Here is a 19322-nt window from a genome sequence, read left to right as displayed (position 1 = left end):
GACATTGAAGAACCGATTTTGATGGTAACTGGACACAAAGCAATAGAAAACTGTTTGTGAAGTGTAATGGAAGTACAGCATATTCATATTATGCTGTATGTATTCTATACTGCCCTCTATCTAGTCTTGTTGGTATACATCTGGTTGTATTTACATTATTATATGTAGTGCACTAACTGTTGACCAACTTTCCTAAAATAAAGACCATTTAGGCAAACTATTGTACATGTTTCTAGTAAGGAAAGGAAAGGGAATTATTGGTGAATTTCTTGCTCATAGTGCCTTGTACAAATATAGACTTGATGCATGATCAAGTTTGTAATACTTTCTGGCAATTATTTTATCTTCAGTGTTACATATTTGCTACATGCTTTCAATAATTTCAACACAGTTTCACACAAATCGACCAATTTTTATCACTTCGGGAGGACCTTATTCAAATATAAAAGAAACAATAGAAATAAAGTGTAGTGTTCCAGTATGTATTCCATTTATTGTCTCTTCATTGCAAATTTGGAAACTACTGCCATTGAGGCTTTTGAGGGAGTGAAAGATAGATGTTAGTGCAAAGCCAGAAGATTTTCATGTGGAAGAATATGTAGGTACTGACATCAGTTCTATTCCTGATAGATATTCAGTTGTCATGAAAAAATTCATGGAATCTAAAACAGAATTGTCCAAAAAAAGCTGAACAGTGGGGAAGCCTACAAAAAGTCAGAAATATTTGTAGATGGTAGAACATATTTTAACCATCAAAGATGTGATTTAACACGTAACCATATCAATCTTGTGGCTATGATTGCCTCAGTGAAAATGGCAGAATGTCTATCAGACAATATTATCATGCCTTGAAAATTCTGGTCCTAGAAAGAGAATGGCTAGCCAGACATGTTATTAACATGTTGTCATGTTGTCCCCCATCCTAAGGACAGCAAAAAGAGACAAATGACGTACACTACTCTCCTCCCAGCAGTCCAGTAGTTGGCAGACTGTTAAAGTTTGTAGACTCGTGTTTATAAACACATTGGGTATCACTTTCATTCATTCAACCCTGGGCAAAATTACCTTGTGAAGTGTGAGGAGAATGGTACACTTGATCATGTTATTGCACTATTTGTGACTAACACGCGTACTACTGTAATACATTAAAGTCAAGGAAATGCAGAACTTCTCACCAATTTACAGGTCAGATTACCTCGTGAAGTGTTGGGAGAATTTTGTATTTTGTACATGTTATTGCACCACTTTTATAGTGGTCAGAACACAATTCTGAAATGCAACAAATGCCTAACTTCTCATTCCAAGTGAGATTCCATAGTGAAGTATCATGGAGAATGTCACATTTATTTTGTATCAATTGTAATTTAATGTATTGTAATAATAGTGTGCAATGTAATTATTGTGAGCTGTCGAAAATGCAACAAAAAAAAAATCACTCTCTGAATTTACAGGTTATATCTGGAAGTTTGAGGAGAATGCTTTGTTTTCTAGTTACTGTATGTAATTATGAACACACATGTGGAATGGTGCATTTTGAATTAATAAAATGCAGAATTCTTCACAAACTTGGGGACTGGTGAATAGAAAAAAAAAAGAACAAAAGAAAAAAAAAGAGGAGTGAGAGAGACACAGATACCTAGAATTGGGAGAACAAGGTGATTATGACTGCTTTGTAAGAGGGTATGTGTGTGTGTGTGTTTGTTCGAGTGTGTGTACTGGTATGTGCATGTATAGTGTGTGTTTGTGTATGTTTGTGTTTGCATGGGTGTAATTATATTCTCTCAATAATGAATTTACACTTTTTTATAGACAGTGACTACCAGGCACACTTTTAGTACTCATCCAGTAGTCAATAAAAACCCATTGCACAGTTTGATAACATTACTGGCATCAACAATTAATGTGTCAGAAAGTAGGTTGTGTGTGTGGGTTCGAGTGTGTTTACTGGTATATGTGCGTGTATGTGTGTTTGTGTATGTTTGTGTTTGTATGGGTGTAATTATATTCTCTCAATACTGATAATGACTTAACACTTGTAGTATTTATATATAGTGAGTGACTACCAGGCACACTTTGATAGAACGGTACTCATCCAATCAAAAACCCATTGCACAGTTTGATAACATTACTCGCATCAACAATTAATGTGTAAAAGTACAGGTAGGTTGTATAGTTTGAGATAATAACTGTGGTGTTTCTTACACTTTCCTTAATATCCATGATTATGATACAACTAACAAGAATGAACATGAATGAACATGAATGAATCACAATCCCACTACCTAGAGCGGCGAATGTATACATTACACTGTGCGCGTACCACCTAAGCGTGTGGAATGTGTGATGATACGCGCCATTTTATGTTACATTTGCCGGTTCGTAATGCGCACTCGCTACGTCCACACGTATTGAGCATGGGCTTTACGAACCGGCAAATGTATACATTTGCCGGTTCGTAATGCCCTCTCTTTAGTACGCGATGTACGTAAAACGCTGAAATGGGGGGTTTTACGAACCGGCAAACGCACTTTGCATCACTACCACAGAGCCCCAGGTGCAGCTACAAAATAATCTTTAGTATCAGACAAAGCAGAAAATTCCGCTTTCATCACTCTCTTAATATCATCATCAATGTGCGGTTATAAGACACGTTTTTATACGTTTAAAGAAGTCCCGATTCTTTAAACGCGATTATCTCGAAATCGTGTTTCCGCGCAAATTCGAACATTCGCCGGTTCGTAATGCGACCGACGATTTGTTCATTGATTTTTGTGGGAACCAACTCAGTGTGTACGGGCAAATCCCTCCTTCCCTCCCCCCCCCCCCCTTCCCTTATTTCCCCTTATCACGATAAACGAGTCTATTTGATTTTGTATTACATTCATACTTCGTTGGAAATGAAATAAATGAATCAATGTAATGAAATTAAATGAAATGAAATAAAATAATGTCTTATACGAACACTCTGGTATTTTTCTGAAGCGTGTTTGGTGATAGCCTTTTTTTTTTTTTTTTTCATTTCAGTGGCTGCATGTCAATAGAGACGCGATTCTAATGATGCCCTGGAACCGACGGAAGTGCGGCGGCCCGCTACATAGGCCTACACATAGGTAACACACTGCTCCTGCCTTGTACTGAGACTATTGCCACATCAGCCGCCAGCCGCGCTGCAGAGAAATGATTTCGCAATAATGTACCGAAGGAGCAAACACGGTGACATGGTGTGTCCTAGTCTCAACCTTTCGATCGCCTCGTTTTTGGTAGTTTGTACATTATGACAACCTTTCCTGTGTTCCGATTCAATACATGATTCACCAAAACCTCCAAAAGATCTATGATTTCTCGTACATTAAATCAGCAAGTCCGTTGTATACAATACAAATATTTCTTCTAATCTTCTATGATTTAAATCGTGAAAGGGGCCTGTATCTTAAGACTAACACACGCGGGGCGGGGATTCCCCTCGCTGCTGCTGCTGCTGCTGCTGCTGCTGCAAGCTGCTGCAAGCTGCTGCTGCCTGGGTTCATGAACACAACAGAAACAGTACATTTGTAATTCGCAAGACAGTGTCGGTGGTTCTTTTCGCGGCCTTGATGTATATATCAGTTACTAGTAAACAACTAAAAAAATCTAAGGTAAGTCTCTTGCATATCATATTATAGATTCCTGACCGATTCAATTCAGCTGATGGGATGTTCGTTCGGAGGTCATAAAAGTCACACATCTTGATGTTGATAGTTTCACATACTATCACCGAAAGTGTAATGTACGACGTTTAAGTCACACAGTCCAAGTGACTGACTTGAGTGTTATGCAAAAATCCGTTGTATTAAGCGAAACTATCCTTGGATACAGACAGTAGGCCTATATTTCTGAGATTGTCTCCGCCAGGTCTTCCTTCATTTGTGGTGTTGTGACCTGGTCCCAGGTACGGGATCAAAGCGGTGAAGCCATTAATATGCCGCATGAGACATTGTTCAGTACGTGTTGTACATCCATGGATCGTATAAAAGCAACGCGCTCTTCAGTTTAAGAGGTACTGGTTTTGTAAGCGCGCGATGTATGATTTTTTTACATTATTTTCTCCTTAATCGCTGCAGATTCGCAGAGATGGATGTTGCAGTGGTTTTATAAGTATAGTCAAAGAGCTTGAATGTTCTTATCGGCTCTCCGTTTGTTACACAACCACTGATTATTAGGGGCTTACAGCCAAACAAGTTTGCTTTTTTGTAGATCCTGTCATACTTCTCTAATATTTGTACAACCCGAAACGTAAATATCGATATTGACCAGGTGTCATTGAAATCACTGAGTGTTTATAAAATGTGTGTTTTTTCTTTTATTTGTTTACTATCGACAAACTATATACAGAGATTTCGTGTTCACATTATTTTCAAAGTAACCTGGTATACATATGAGAAAATTACATATGAAATGAACTGAATTGAATTGAATTAAATTGAACTGAATGTTAGTGCAGTGTGAGAGGCAGTGCGTAAAAAATGCATTATAGCAGCAACAATATCAGAATTAGGGGTTAATCGTGCCAACATCAGTCAACCTCGCTTAAGTTGAAGCCAAAGGACCCGGAGAGAACCGGTTTGACTTAGGTAAATTTCGTCATACAGAATAATAAAAAACACGTGTATTTTCATGTTTTTTTGTTTTTGTTTTTGTTTTTTTTTTGTTTTTTTTTTTTACTTATTCGAGGTCGACTTGGTGGATGCTGACTGTAGTTTCTGTCCCACGTAATCGAGAAATGGTAACTCCCCTTGGATCAAATTACAGTATATCGCCTAAGTATATTGTAGACTTCTCGAAAGTTGAAAATTGGCTCAGTCAAAGCGGAAACATTCATTCTACCCCTATGGATATAAACGTGTGTTAATTCTTTTGCGTATAAAGTCGGGATTCACACAAGTCGAAGGATTTCTCTGATCCTGTTGGATTCGTCTTAAGCGAGGTTGACTATAGAATGTGGTATACTTGGAAGCAATTGGTAGATAAGTTTGTTTTTTTTTTCACAAAGTGTTCATTGTAAACGGTTTGAACTTCCAGAAATCATGGGTAACATGTTCATGTACTTCATCGACATGACCGATGCCGATGAAGATGATGGTGTTGAATCCGATACTTCGGATCGTGTTCGGGATGCGGTCAACAAACTTTCCCTTCTCGAGCTCACGTCTGATCCGAGCCCTGAGTTTAAGGCTGAGCTAGAGGATGCACTGTCGCCACATGTGCTCGGCAAAGCCTTCAGGTAAGTATCTTGTATATTTTATATTATAGATTCCTGACCGATTCAATTCAGCTGCTGGGATGTTCGCTCGGAGGTCATAAAAGTCACACATTTTGATATTGATAGTTTCACATATCACCGAAAGTGTAATGTATGACGTTTAATTCACACAGTCCAAGTGACTGACTTGAATGTTATGCAAAAATCGGTTGTATTAAGCTAAACTATCCTTGGATACAGACAGTAGGCCTACATTTCTGAGATTGTCTCCGCCAGGACTTTCTTCATTTGTGGTGTTGTGAGCTGAGCTAGAGGAGGCACTGTCGCCACATGTGCTCGACAAAGCCTTCAGAGTGGAATAGTAAGATTTGATTGAATTTATTTAGTTAGTTAGTTGGTTAGTTAAGTATTTAATCATTCATTTGTTTATTTGTATTTTTGTTAATTATTTCAATTTGTACAATATTCCATCGTAAAGTTTTCACGCCTAATGTTTAGAACGAACTGCGTGAATGTTGGTTCAGCAGTGTGAGCATAGACATGATTGATTTTAGTAATGTTTGGTTCATAATATCCTAAGTTGCAGTGATAATATTTCTAGTAAGAAACAGATGAAAAATGTTATTGCTGATAACATATCGAGCCACCATGCTCATGGTTTAAGCAGCTGAAATTGTAAGAAAATGATGAATATAGGGCCCCTATATTCAACATTCTGCACTAAGTCAGTAAACATGGTAACACAAAATCACTGAGCCCCATGTCCCCATCAGGATTCTACAGGGAATACAAGGCAAAGACAAAATACAAATCGAACACAGAAAACAACATCCAAACAAAATGATATCAAAAAGAATATCAGAGTTATATCATCAGCAATCTTAAAGTCAGCTACAAATGATTACAAACATAATTACAACAGAATCACAAATGTGAAGCTATTATGATATAACACAACATCTGTAACCCATACATCTCCATCACCTTATATACCTCTGTGAGGATTAGCTGAATTTGAATGTTTCCCGCCCGAATACACTCGATGCTAGTCTTGAACGGGTTAAACTGTTTATGAATTATTCTCCTCTTCTATTCCCTACTGTACTCTGATCTCTCACCATTCTGCTTGAAGAGTAGAAAGACGAGACTTTGAGAACATGACAATTATATCAATTGTGTTTATGATAGCAATGATAACCTTAGCCATGTCGTAGCAAGTTTTCTCATTATGACATGTCTTAACAAGTAATCCCAATGGCGTATACTCCAAAACTCCAAATACAATGACAGGTACAATTTTATGTTGAAATTAATAGGGTGAATATGCGCATAGATTTATGGAGAATGTGCCCGATGTCGTATACATGAGACAGTGATAATAAATTGGGATACATGATAATGATAATGATGGGGGCGCTGTGGCATAGTGGATAAGACTTCCGACTCCCGATCGGAGGACCCGAGTTCGAATCCCACCCAGTGCTTACGTCCTTTGACCAAGACGTTTTACCCACCAGGTCCCTCTCGACCCAGGTGTATAAATGGGTATACCTGGCAACGCTAGGGTGATAATAATGGCAGGGCCCTCTGGTGGAGCAGTGGTAGCACTGAAGAGGATACCCTGGGTAGATCACCATAATATATCGAAGAATAGTTTTCTCCTATACAAGCAGACAAGCATACGAGCACTGCAGAGTTGTGTGAAAAGATGGCCTGGTGTATGCCAAAAATGACAATGGCATATACTAATAGTACAAATAAGTAGAAGATAAAATATTTGTAAACCCATGTGTTTTACAGAATATTTGAGGATTTATCAATGTGTAGATGAGTGTAATCAGTCGTACAGTGGGCTCCCGTTATAACGAAGTCCTCGGGACTAAACGTTTTCTTTCGTAATATCGAAATTCTGTTACAACCGAACAAATAAACAATGAAAATACATAGAGCGGAAAATATTATGGCCTGAAATTTTCCTTTGTTGAAACGGGAATTTCGTTATAACCGTGTTTTTTTTTTATATTTAACGGGAGTACACTGTATAATAACTGTACACTGAATGATTGCAGATTTGCATGTATCCTTTAAATATTGAGCATTCCCGTCAACCGATCCCAGTATCTCTAACTAGTGGTGTATTCATTTTCTTTCCCCCTCTCACTTACCACAGCCGGCAAGTACCATGTTCGTCAGAAGTTCGTCTAACATTCAGCAAGCTTGTCGACCCAGCCCACTTGAAAATGGTAAGATTGCTATTTCAATTAAATTCAATAATTTATTTATGTCCATAAAAATACATGATACAAAGCGGTACATGTGTCAATTTGACTTCAGCCATTTGGGAAGGACAAAATAATTGAACACAATGTGAAATGCATGCACGAATGGTATTAGTTTGCTATAGAAAAACTACTTAGCTACTTTCAGTTTAAGCTGCATTGGGGTTGCTTTGGAACATTGGTATTTGTTTGAAAAGTACTTTATTTTCTGCAAATCAATATACATAAGTTACATAATAATGAACATGTGGGAAATGCACAAAGTAAATTTAAAACAGAGTCGTTTGACTTGCATAGACAACGATATAATAGGAAATTAATGATATAATAGTATGCATGTCTGTGCAGCAGGGATTAAAGTAACAAGCTTATTGTAGTTAAGAAGCGATTATGCAGAGGGCCGCCATTGTAAGCTTTGCTTGAAAAAATGGCCGGCCTGAGGAAAAGGTAGGGACATACTAGATTCGTAACAATACAAATTCTGCTGCGAAGATAGCAGGGGAAAATAAACTCTGACGTGTGATGGTGGTGAATGTGCGTGCATGTGCTTGAAAGTGCAGAAGGGCAGATAGGCCAGAATTTTGAATAATAGAATTGGTTTGCTGGAAGAGGGAACGATATGCGATGTTGCTATCGGGAGACCAACATAAGTCGTAAATTATTTGTTTTTAGTTCGTATTTGAAGTATACTGTGATAAAATGTGCTTCGTTAAGTTTGTTTTGAATGAAAACAAAGAGGCACATTGTTTCAACTCCTCAGGAAGAGCGTTCCATGTATCCGGACCGTGATGTCTGATCGACTTTTGAGCAAGTAAAAGCTTTGGATTACTTAAATGAAAATCATGGGAACGACGGGTAGGGTATGAGTGAATATGGTCATTGGTTACTAGGGCATTATGACAAAATTGTAATAAATTTCGAGTGTGTTTATACATAAATATGGCAGTTAGGCATAAATGTATATCATGGGCCTTTTGAGTTTTTAGGCGATAAATATGGGATCAGTGTGAGCCAGGAAATTTGAGTGATATTGTGTGCATATATACGAAGCGCCTTTTTCTGGAGAAAAAAAAATGTGTTCAATTTAGTTCAGCTACAGTTGCCCCATACAATATTGCAGTACATTACATATGGTAATGTTATATAACATTATTAAAATTTTATCGTTAATTAAATATTTTATTCTCCTTAAAACAATTGCTTTAGATATTGCTGTTGTAATATTCTGAACATGAGTATTCCAAGTTAGATTGCTATCTAGGGTCACTCCTAGGAACTTGGTTGAATGTTTCTCAGCAATGTTTATATCATCAATAAACAATTTGGCTTAGTGCAGCTTATATGCTTTCTTGACTTAGAGTAATGTCACAGTAATTGGGGACAATCTTTCTTCTTCTGAAGGATGGTTTGTACTTGCAAAACATTTTTTCTCTGTTTTAATTTTGTGTTTGTTTATTTCATTGTTTCTTTTAATCAGATGTCCCACTCATAGCATAGCAATTATTACGTTACCATGTTTGCAACTAGTGGTTTCACCAGGTAACGCATCATATAATTGGTAATGTAAGATTTCCACACATACAAGTGATTTGTACGTGTTTGTGCCAAGTGTACACTCCTCTTGTGTTGCAAAAAAGGCGCACTTATTATCGGGAAATTTCCAACAGGTAGCGGCGATCATCAAGAAACGGTACCGCTACGTAGGGAGCATGTTATGCCAGGCTGGGCCGCGCGACCACGCCCGGCTGCGAAGCCTTCCTCTTATTCTGGAATGTACAGCTTTTGACCTGGTCAACGAGTCGTGGAGCCGGCAAATTGTCGTGCTTATAGCCGAGATCATCAACGAATTGGTAGAAAAGGGACCGGCTAGCTTCCAACGACTTGGTAAACATAAATAGGGCAAAACAAATATAGCGGATTAAACAAAACAAACATTAATATGACAAATGAAACAACGTCACAGCAAACACAACCAATCCTCACATCTGATATTGTGTGAGCAAATTGCAGTTAAAATGATTTTGAAAGATTGAGATCATTTAAACGTTTTCTAAATGAATAAATAGATAAATAAAATGGCATTTTCTGAATAAATGTAATTGATCGTTGAATAAAGAATAATCTAGGAAATGGGAATTACGTTGTTGACTGTGGTTAGTTCTGTTGTCATTACAAGCTGTTTCACACGGAATTTCTCCTGTCATTAGAATTGCAATTTTTCGTTATTTCATTAGCTTCATCTCTCCTTTGATAATATAGTGAATGTTTGTATGATAATTTTGTGTTGATCAAAAGCATAAACATGTATGTTAATTGATTCCTGAAAATATGGAAGTTACGTAGATCACCAATGATAAGTGATGGCAATATCTTTTTTTTTTTTAATGTAAACATAGGCACTGTAACGAAACTAACAGAGATCATTATGAAGAAGGATATCAACAGGCACCATTCTGGCATCAGTAAATATAGGTTTTCCCGGCCAATTTCGCACTTTTGTCAGTCCATTTGATAAAACGTTCATTCAATTTAGCGAAAATCCTCGTCACTGCACATTCTGTCATTAAAAATTGCAACTTGTTCGTTCAATTTAGCATTTCGGTCAATGAAATTCGCACATGTGCCTTCCGAATTCGTAAAACGGGCATTCAAATTGGCACGTGCTCTTCAGTCATTCAAATTCGCCAGCACTGGCGGAAAATGGTATTTCAGTCATTCAATTTCGCGTATGGGCAGTCAAATTCCAAACATGTTCATTCAAATTGGCGTAATGTTATTTCTATTTTGAAAAGGTGAGAACCGTGATTTATACGTATTTAAATGTGAATTTTTGTTTCATCCACACACTGTTAAGTATAGTAAATGTATCTTTGACCGTAAATAACTCAAGTTTGTTGTTCTGTAACGCCCCTCTTCTTCCATACATGTTATCAGAACTATACATGCCATGCTTCCACCAGTTATACCATAGATGCACTTCACTTTCTTATGTCCAGTCATGGCAGCACGAGTTAGATACAGGCGTATCTCTCAAGAAAACAGGGAAAGAATCATAGAAGCATTTGAGGGTAATAACCTTGACAAATTGATGGCTAGAGCTGATCCAAGAACTTTTATTTATTCCTAATGATAATTAACGCAATCTAGCACCCACCAAATGAAAATAATGAAACATGCAGATGAAAGAAATAATCATGTAAATTGAAACCTCCTTCTCCCAATTATTGACAAAACAAACTTAAGATCAATGTATCTGTGAATGAAATAATGCTATCGAACATTATAAACACATACACTTATTTTGAAAGTACTGTTGCAAAGGTCATATCAGAATAAAAGCATAAACGTGTCTGTTAAATTGACTGCAGCAAATGCGAAATTGGATGCCCAAGAATGAATTCGAATGAACGAGCGCAGCGTTTACGTGATCACGTGACTATATCGTGCTAAATTGAATGAACGATTTGCGAAATGGTGCTTGTCTTGCGAAATGGTGCTTGTCTTACGAATTTGAACTGAAAAAGTGCTGATTCGAATGATGTAAAAGGTAATTTGAATGAAAAGATTATAAAATTGAAATACCGAACATGCCGTCTAGTCTAAACTGTGCTAAATTGAATGCAGCAATTAGGAATTGGAATGAAAAATGTGCGAAATTGGCCGGGAAAACCTATAATAACTTACAGATGCAGTATTACTGGGAGTCGTCATAGTCATATCGAACATTAACCCTAAATTTATTGATCAATGATAGTAAATGAATGCAAACAATATCTCTTCTTCTTATATTTTTTTTTCAATGCACAACTTTAACGCTCAAAATTGTGGCACAGTAGACGCCGCTTGATCGGGACGATAGAGTAAGATTCACCCGCTTAAAAGAAGTCAGATATAGGCCTCAGACATATGAGTGTGTGTGTGTGTGTGTGTGTGTGCGCGCGCGAGTGTGTGTGTGTTTGTGTGTATCTATCTGTATCAACATTTTCCCTTCCTCTTTTCGTCAGTCAACTGGTGGAAAAACGACAAGAACCTCCTTCAGAGGTTGGTGTGTGTGTTTCGAGAGGGGATTCGTGGGTTGCGCAAGAGCCGAGAGTACACGGAAATCAACACGCTCTTCGTTCTGGTTGAAGCACTTGGACACCTAAATAAGGTACCTCGGAGAGACAAGGGCGATATTAAACAATGAATGCTAAACATGAAAAACAATGAATGCTCACGTCTCACACAGATACTATGTAATTACTATTTTGGATCAACAATCAGTCCGCTAGTGAGTGGTTCAAAGAGCTTTACGTGATTATAATGTATTTTCAACTACACTCATTGGTCTGTTTGACACTCCAATGCTATGCTGTTTGGAAAATGACGTCTCTGATTATGATAGTTTATAAATAGTGCTCTATTTGTGAAATGATGTCACAAAGCAAGTGTGACATCACAAAGCAATTCTGACATCGCACGCTGGTTCGTACTGTCACTTTGTGAAATACACGAGAAATGGCACAAATAAAAACAACCGTGACATCGCGCTCTGCTTCGTACGGTCAGGATCCCGCTGGAACATCGCATCCACCACACGACTTCTCACCTCACATTTTGCTTTCTTTCATTTAATTTTTTCACCCCAAATATATATATATGTATATATATATATATATATATATATATATATATATATAATCAATCTTTTTACTTTCGAATTTCTGCTTATGGAGCTCATCAGTGTCTTTAAAAGTACCTTTCACTTCGGGACTGCGCCCCTCAGTGAATAAGTACTATTTGGAGTCACCTCTGCCCATAGTTTTAACCTGAAACCCTCAAGGCAAGGTATATTTCTATGTACAATTACTGCTTCCTCCAAAACCCCATAACGGCACTCGCCAATATAGTGACAACTGCTGACATATATAATCAAATACATACAACTGCGGTATTACTACGCTACTACGCATGCCTAAACTTACTGCTGCCACTAATGTGAACATAAAAATGCTTCATCCTAAAGTACATTGTATACTCATATATCTTTACATAGATATTGATGTTGACATAGATATTGATTTAGATGATACTGATACTACTTAGTAGCTCCCTGTGAATGCTACTGTTTACTTATTCTAACACTCGTATTATAACACGCGTATATTAAGATTAAGAGTTTTATGAGTAGATTTATAATTGGTGTTGTATTATATTCGTATTACATATATAGATAGGGCCTCATCAACGTCAAGCTCTGCTTAATGATGACGGTCCCCTGTTATGGATTTCTCCTTTGTTCATAAATACAGTATGCCTTAATATGTTGTTTTGATTCATATGTCATTACAGACTGATATTGTTATGAAAATGATATTTCTTGTATTGATTTGTATGTTAAACTCTCTTTTTTTTGCACACTCTGTATCACTTTGTTTTCATTTGTTATTGTATTTGGAGAAGAAAATGCAGAAATAAACCAAACCAAACCAAACCAACCAAACCACTCATTACACTTATCTAGGTGAACGAAGATGCTCAGTGTATCATACCTCGCCGGCTGTTTTACCTCACGGACATACCGGACGACGAACTCATACGTCATTTGGCGCTTCATTGCCACATCGAAATGGACCGCGATTCGGGACGACATGTCACGGAGGCAAGTATTTTCCTACGCTTTTAAGAACGAAACAAAATGCTTGAGAAAAATCGGACACATAAGACAAAAGTTATGTGAATTGTAAAAGTTTAGAGAGTTAGACTAATTGGTAATCCTCTAATGGTACTGCTGGTACTAGGGTAGTTCTCCTTTTGTTTGGTGTACGGTTTTTTTTTTAAATAGTCTTTATTCATTAACATACAAAAAATACAAATATAATATCATAAGCTGATATTGCTGCAGGGCCGGCGGAGCGTTTTTAAAAGTGTGGGGGCCCACTTCCGGGTTTCATGAGCTAAGAAGCAAAAAAATAAAAAATAAAAAAAAATAAAAAAAAGTCCTCGGCTCATCTCTCCCCTTCCATTTCCGGGTTGTTGTTTTTTTTCAGCTGACAAGCAAAAAAATAAAAATAAAAAAGGTCTTCAGTGCAAAAACATAACCTTACCGCGGTAACACTTCAAGATCTCTATCTATTTCTATCAACAAAAGCGTTGGGGCCCAAACTGATGACACCTTATGTATTCCTTTGTATGATGCACAAAAAGTGTGGGGGCCCGAGCCCCCACGGCCCCCACGGTTCCGCCGTCCATGTTGCTGTACAAAGTAACAGAATAGTCGCACCAAGGAAGTATCACACACACACACACACACACACACACACACACACAATTACACAAATCCTTTTTTTTTTTTTTTAAATTTTTGGTAGGACTGAAAAATTATCCGCTGTGGGAACACAGGCAACATAGTAATGTCAGGATGGAACATCAACATTTTTATTATTATGACGAAACTTAAATTTTTTTCTAAAGTATAATTCCCAAAACGGACTATGTTTGTGAGCAGTTTGCTGTTACTACGTAAACAAAATACATATATTACAAGAATAGATAACATCACACAAGCTTTCTGAATAGAGTTGTGAGAACGAAATATCCCTCATTCAAAAAGGGTTGGTGTAACACGAAAAGAAACTTTGATATCCGAGACAGCTCAACTACATTAAGTGCTTGTATGATATGGGTTGAATCACAATCAAACTGACCTAGATATATTCATTATTACATGTTACCCGGTATTGCCATTTCTAATCAATTCAACAGACCTTTACTTGGATGAAATACCCATTTCTGTTGAGTGTTCCTGCAAAGTGGTTTCTCCTCTCCGATATGCTTCGCAAACATCAGGTTTGTCCAACCAACTTTTCTTTTCTTTTTTTTTCTCCGTCAATGTACCTTTCGCTGGTTCTCCCCCACTGACTTTGATTTATTTTAGATTGAATTGATTTATGGGGTCTGATAGCAACGCCATTCATGATAGCGCAAACTAAATGTGACGGCCAAGCTCAAAAGCAGCAAAAAGTCGCAGATTATAATTCCTCTGTAATGGACCAAAATATGTCATTTGTGTTGATCGACTAAAAAATTTTTAAGTTTGTCTAACTTGAGAGAGTTCTCTTTTCTCACCCTGCTATCAACATTTGGCAGGTTAAAACAAAATTGAAATCGTGATACTAGCAGGGGATTTTTCATATACTTTCACTGGGAAATATAGTGTGCCGGTTTTTCATTGATACTTTTGCACAGCAGATGTTTGACTGGAGTAAAATGATTTCTCATACGAATTTGAGAACAACATCGATTGTTTTGTTATAGGGTCTTTGTACATTCTACATGGACGAGCTACTACTGCTCTATCCTTGGAATCAGGTGACCTATACGTTTCTTAGGAACATTACTGTATATTTAATTCATTCACAGGATACACTGGAGGTGGATGCACTCTCTAGAAACTTCTTTAAAGCTTTTTCCCAAAATATGCTATTTGGGCAGCCGGATCCGCACCTTTTCAGGGAAGAGCCCATCTGTCTCAACTTCAGTGACGTCAGAAGAGGGCGTGACATCATTCATTCGGCTCTTCAAAATGTCGACAGATGTTGGGCTGCTGGGAGTGCCACGTGGCTGCTCCCGCTCAGAGTGAACTTTCAGAACGAATATGCTTTGGACTTTGGCGGGCCGCGTAAGGTTAGACATTTATCGTGTAACCATTAAGAAGGTTGTCATGGAATTATCTTCTGCTCATCATTAAAAGTTAAACATTAAAAAGTTGTCAGTATATGTATATGTATATGTATATGTGTATATATATATATATATATATATGTATATACTGTATACATTTGTATATTTGTTATCCTAAGCTGATTTGTATGTTTGTTTGGTTGGTTGTTTAGCATTGTAAAGCGCTTCGAAACGTGTTGTATTAAGCGCTAAATAAATATTTCATATTATTATTATTACTAGCAGCACCCGTGGAAATCCACGGGTCTGAGGGGTTTAATTTTTTTTTCTCATAGATACGATTTTGCACATTTTTATTGATGAAATAAAAAGAAATTTATTTCATTCTTTCGTTACTTGTGCTCGATCTCTTCTATACCCATGACCACCACCCCACCACATACACACACACACATTTCCACCCCCGCAGAACAACAAACAAACAAACAAACAAACAAACAAACAAAAAACAAAACAAAACCCAAAAACAAACATTCAGGGAAAAGTTACCAAAAACGCTTATGAGATTCTCCGGAAGTTCTGCCCACAGATTCTTCCGTCGGAATGAGGAGATACTATTGACACAGACTTTGATATTAATTATACCAACTGCTCTTGCATCCATGCAGGCACCACGGGAATCCACGGCTGGTCTTAAGGCCTTGCATTTTTTTTTTTTATTCCTATTTCTTTTCCCACGTTATTAGAGAAAAATATAATATTTTTGATTGTCTTCAGTTGCTCCCTCTTTGTTTTTAATCACCAAAACTTGGTTTGATAGATCATAGAACCGTCCGTTTATCTGCTTCAGACTATACATCATCATTATTATTATATTATTATTCTCATTAGGCCCCTATTGTTATATTGCTATTATAATTATTATTGTTTTTGGGGAGGGGGATCATAGTCATTAGGTTTTATAAGTATTAGGCACCTGTGGGAATCCACGGGTCTCAGGGCTTCGTATTTTTCCTTTAATATTTCTTCAACCACGTTATGAGAGAAGAAATACACAAAGAATATTTTCGTCTTCATTTGCTCCCTCATTTCTGTTTTCATAATCAAAACTTGGTTTGATGGATCTAGAACCATCCATTTATCTCATTGATACTGTTCATTGTTTTTATTATCATAATAAATAGCATTATCATTATTATTATCATTGTTATTGTTATCGTTATTGTTATTGTTATTGTTATTTTGTGGGAGGGGAGATCATAGTCATTCTGTTTTATTATTATTTTATATTATTCATTGCATGGGGATGAATCAAGGGAATTAAGGAAAAAAGTTTATCGGTCAAGGATAGTGAATATCTTTTTTTTTTCCCGTCATGTCAAGGTTTCTCTTCGACTGATAGACGTTTCAAATAGCTTCATCATCATTGCTATTTCATTTTAAACATCAAAAAAATCCAGTACCTGTTTGTGTCTCTTCCGCCCACTCTTAAGTTATGGATCATAGCACCCCTCCCCATTCATTATTGCATTGGCCTATTGTATTATAGGTTTTCCCGGCCAATTTCGCACTTTTGTCAGTCTATTTGATAAAAGGTTCATTCAATTTAGCGAAAATCCTCGTCACTGCACATTCTGTCATTCAAAATTGCAAGTGGGCCGTTCAATTTAGCATTTCGATCAATGAAATTTGCACATGTGCCTTTCGAATTCGTAAAACGAGCATTCAAATTGGCACGTGCTCTTCCGTCATTCAAATTCGCCAACACTGGCCGAAAGGGGTATTTCAGTCATTCAATTTCGCGTATGGGCAGTCAAATTCCTAACATATTCATTCAAATTAACGTCATGCATGTTATTTCTCTTTTGAAAAGGTGATAACATTTAAACGCGTATTTCTATGTGACTTTTTGTTTCATCCACGCACTGTTAAGCAGTAAAAGTATATGTTTGACCATATATAACTCGAGTTTGTTGTTCTGTAAGGCCCCATTTCTCTTATACATGTCATCTTAGGCCTACATGTACCAATACTACAGATTAACTTCATCTTCTTACAGTCATGACAGCACAAGTTAGATACAGACGTATTTCTCAAAAAGACAGAAAAAGAATTATAGGAACATTGATGATCATAACCTTGACTTCCTAGAACTGGCCGACACACTCGGAATAAAGCACTCAACGGCCAGATAAGTTGTGGCCACATGATGCACTATATCTTCGGACTGGAAGAATCACTAAGCACATTGAAGAAAAAAAAAATTGTTGCCAAAATCTCTAAAATAAGTACGAAAATATGAATTGTAATGACGCTTGCAAAACAATACCTATGTTGACAAAAAAAAAATAAAGAAATAACCAAAGCATAAACATGCGTGCTAAATTGACTGCAAAAGATGTTAAATTGGATGACCAAAAATGAATTTGAATGAACGAGTGCGGCATGTCCGTGATCACGTGACAATATCATTCTAAATTGAATGAACGAATTACGAAATGGTGCTTGTTTTACGAATTTCAATTGAAAGAGTGTTAATTAGAATGAGGCTAAAGGTAATTTGAATGCTCCAAAATGAATTTGAATGAAGAGATCATAAAATTGAACTACCGAACATGTCATCTACGCTAAATTTTGCTAAATTGAATGCAGCAATTAGGAATTGGACTGACAAAAGTGCGAAATTGGCCGGGAAAACCTATATTATCATTATTTCAGTGTATTATTGTTATTGTTATTATCATTATTATTATTACTAACATTATTATTATTATTTAGGGGAGAGGAGAGAGTAGAGTCATAATATAGGGATGATCAACCAAGGGAGGCGGAAATGTTAATTTGTTAAGAATTGTAAATATCTGTTTCCCCCATTTTTCTGCTCTTGATAAAAAGCATTTCTGAAGACAGTCCTGCGCAAACTGTCCAAAACTGCTTCCCTGCACTAACATACGTAATCTTGTGCTGAGTAGGACTACTTCATAATATAAATACCCCTAGTGTTTTTGTTACTATTGTGCTGAGAGAAATAAAATATTTTCGTCTTCGTTTGCTCTCTTCTTTTTGTTTTTATCACCAAACCTTGGTTTGATGGATCATAGAACCACCCGTTTATCTGCTTCAGACTGTACATTTTTATTATCATTATTATCATAATCATTAATGTCCTTCTTCTTCTGCTTCAGGCTGTACATTATTATCATTATTGTTATTATTAGTATTATAACTATCACTATGAATATTGTTATTATTATTATTATCATTATTATTATTATTATTATTATCATTATTATATTATCATTATAATTATCATTGTCATATTTGGGGAGGGGGAGATCATAGTCATTTGGTTTTGATAAGTAGGCACCCGTGAGAATCCATGGGTCTCAGGGCCTCGTATTTTTTTTTTTTTATTTCTTTTCCCACGTTATGGGAAAAAGAAGAATATTTTTGTCGTCATTTGCTCCCTCTTTTTTTATTTTTATCACCAAAACTTGGTTTGATGCACCATAGAACCACACATTTGATGTCCACTTGAAACTTCAAAAATTGGCGGTCAGCAAAGCGAGGGTTTCCCCCGCGTCCGCTCGTCTCATGAATATTCATGTTTACAGCAGCCATGCAGTAAACGAATGAACAGCGGCGCGTGTACTCTCATATGGAAGGGTACGATCGGCAAGGACAAAATTTAGGTAGATATTTAGCCGTCCTGAACAGTCTGAGTGCAATGATACCCGACTTGAGAGTAAACTAAATGACGTACCTGAGCTGCATAGTATCCTGCAGTTGTGCAAAATACAATAAAATAACAGCATTCGTTGTTTTCATTTGGGCACGCGAATGGCGAACGTCGATGGACGTAAAGTATGCCCTTGTACTAACAATGACCGCGCCGTGCATTTTACCATAATAGCCGGGTTCACACGTACACCAATTAGCGGGATACAAATCTCGAGATTTGCATCGCGATCGTCATCCCGATTTTTTTGCACGTGTGGACAGAAAAAAACCCGAAAATTAGCGGGATAAGCATCGCGATGCTAATCCCAAGAAATCTTGCGCTGGTTCATCAATTAGCGGGATAATTCGGTACGTGTGGACGCTCGCCAAATTAGCGGGATACCGATCGCGATCGCTATCCC

The 19322-nt window shown here is 37.0% G+C and overlaps 1 protein-coding gene across 1 annotated transcript in view; it reads left to right on the top strand.

The window, feature by feature from the left end:
• Window positions 1-5063: 5063 nt before the first annotated feature.
• LOC140244609 (probable E3 ubiquitin-protein ligase HERC4) overlaps window positions 5064-19322 on the top strand; it is a 26613-nt gene continuing 12354 nt past the window's right edge. The window contains exons 1-7 of the mRNA XM_072324230.1: window positions 5064-5260; window positions 7410-7482; window positions 9156-9402; window positions 11523-11668; window positions 13022-13159; window positions 14263-14346; window positions 14920-15183. Coding sequence (XP_072180331.1) covers window positions 5064-5260; window positions 7410-7482; window positions 9156-9402; window positions 11523-11668; window positions 13022-13159; window positions 14263-14346; window positions 14920-15183 — 1149 coding nt within the window. The remainder of the gene's footprint in view (window positions 5261-7409; window positions 7483-9155; window positions 9403-11522; window positions 11669-13021; window positions 13160-14262; window positions 14347-14919; window positions 15184-19322) is intronic.

This window comes from Diadema setosum, chromosome 21 (assembly GCF_964275005.1).
Source record: "Diadema setosum chromosome 21, eeDiaSeto1, whole genome shotgun sequence".
Lineage (NCBI taxonomy): Eukaryota > Metazoa > Echinodermata > Echinoidea > Diadematoida > Diadematidae > Diadema > Diadema setosum.
The sequence above is the reverse complement of the archived record's forward strand: the minus strand, read 5'-3'. Positions and strand labels throughout refer to the sequence as shown.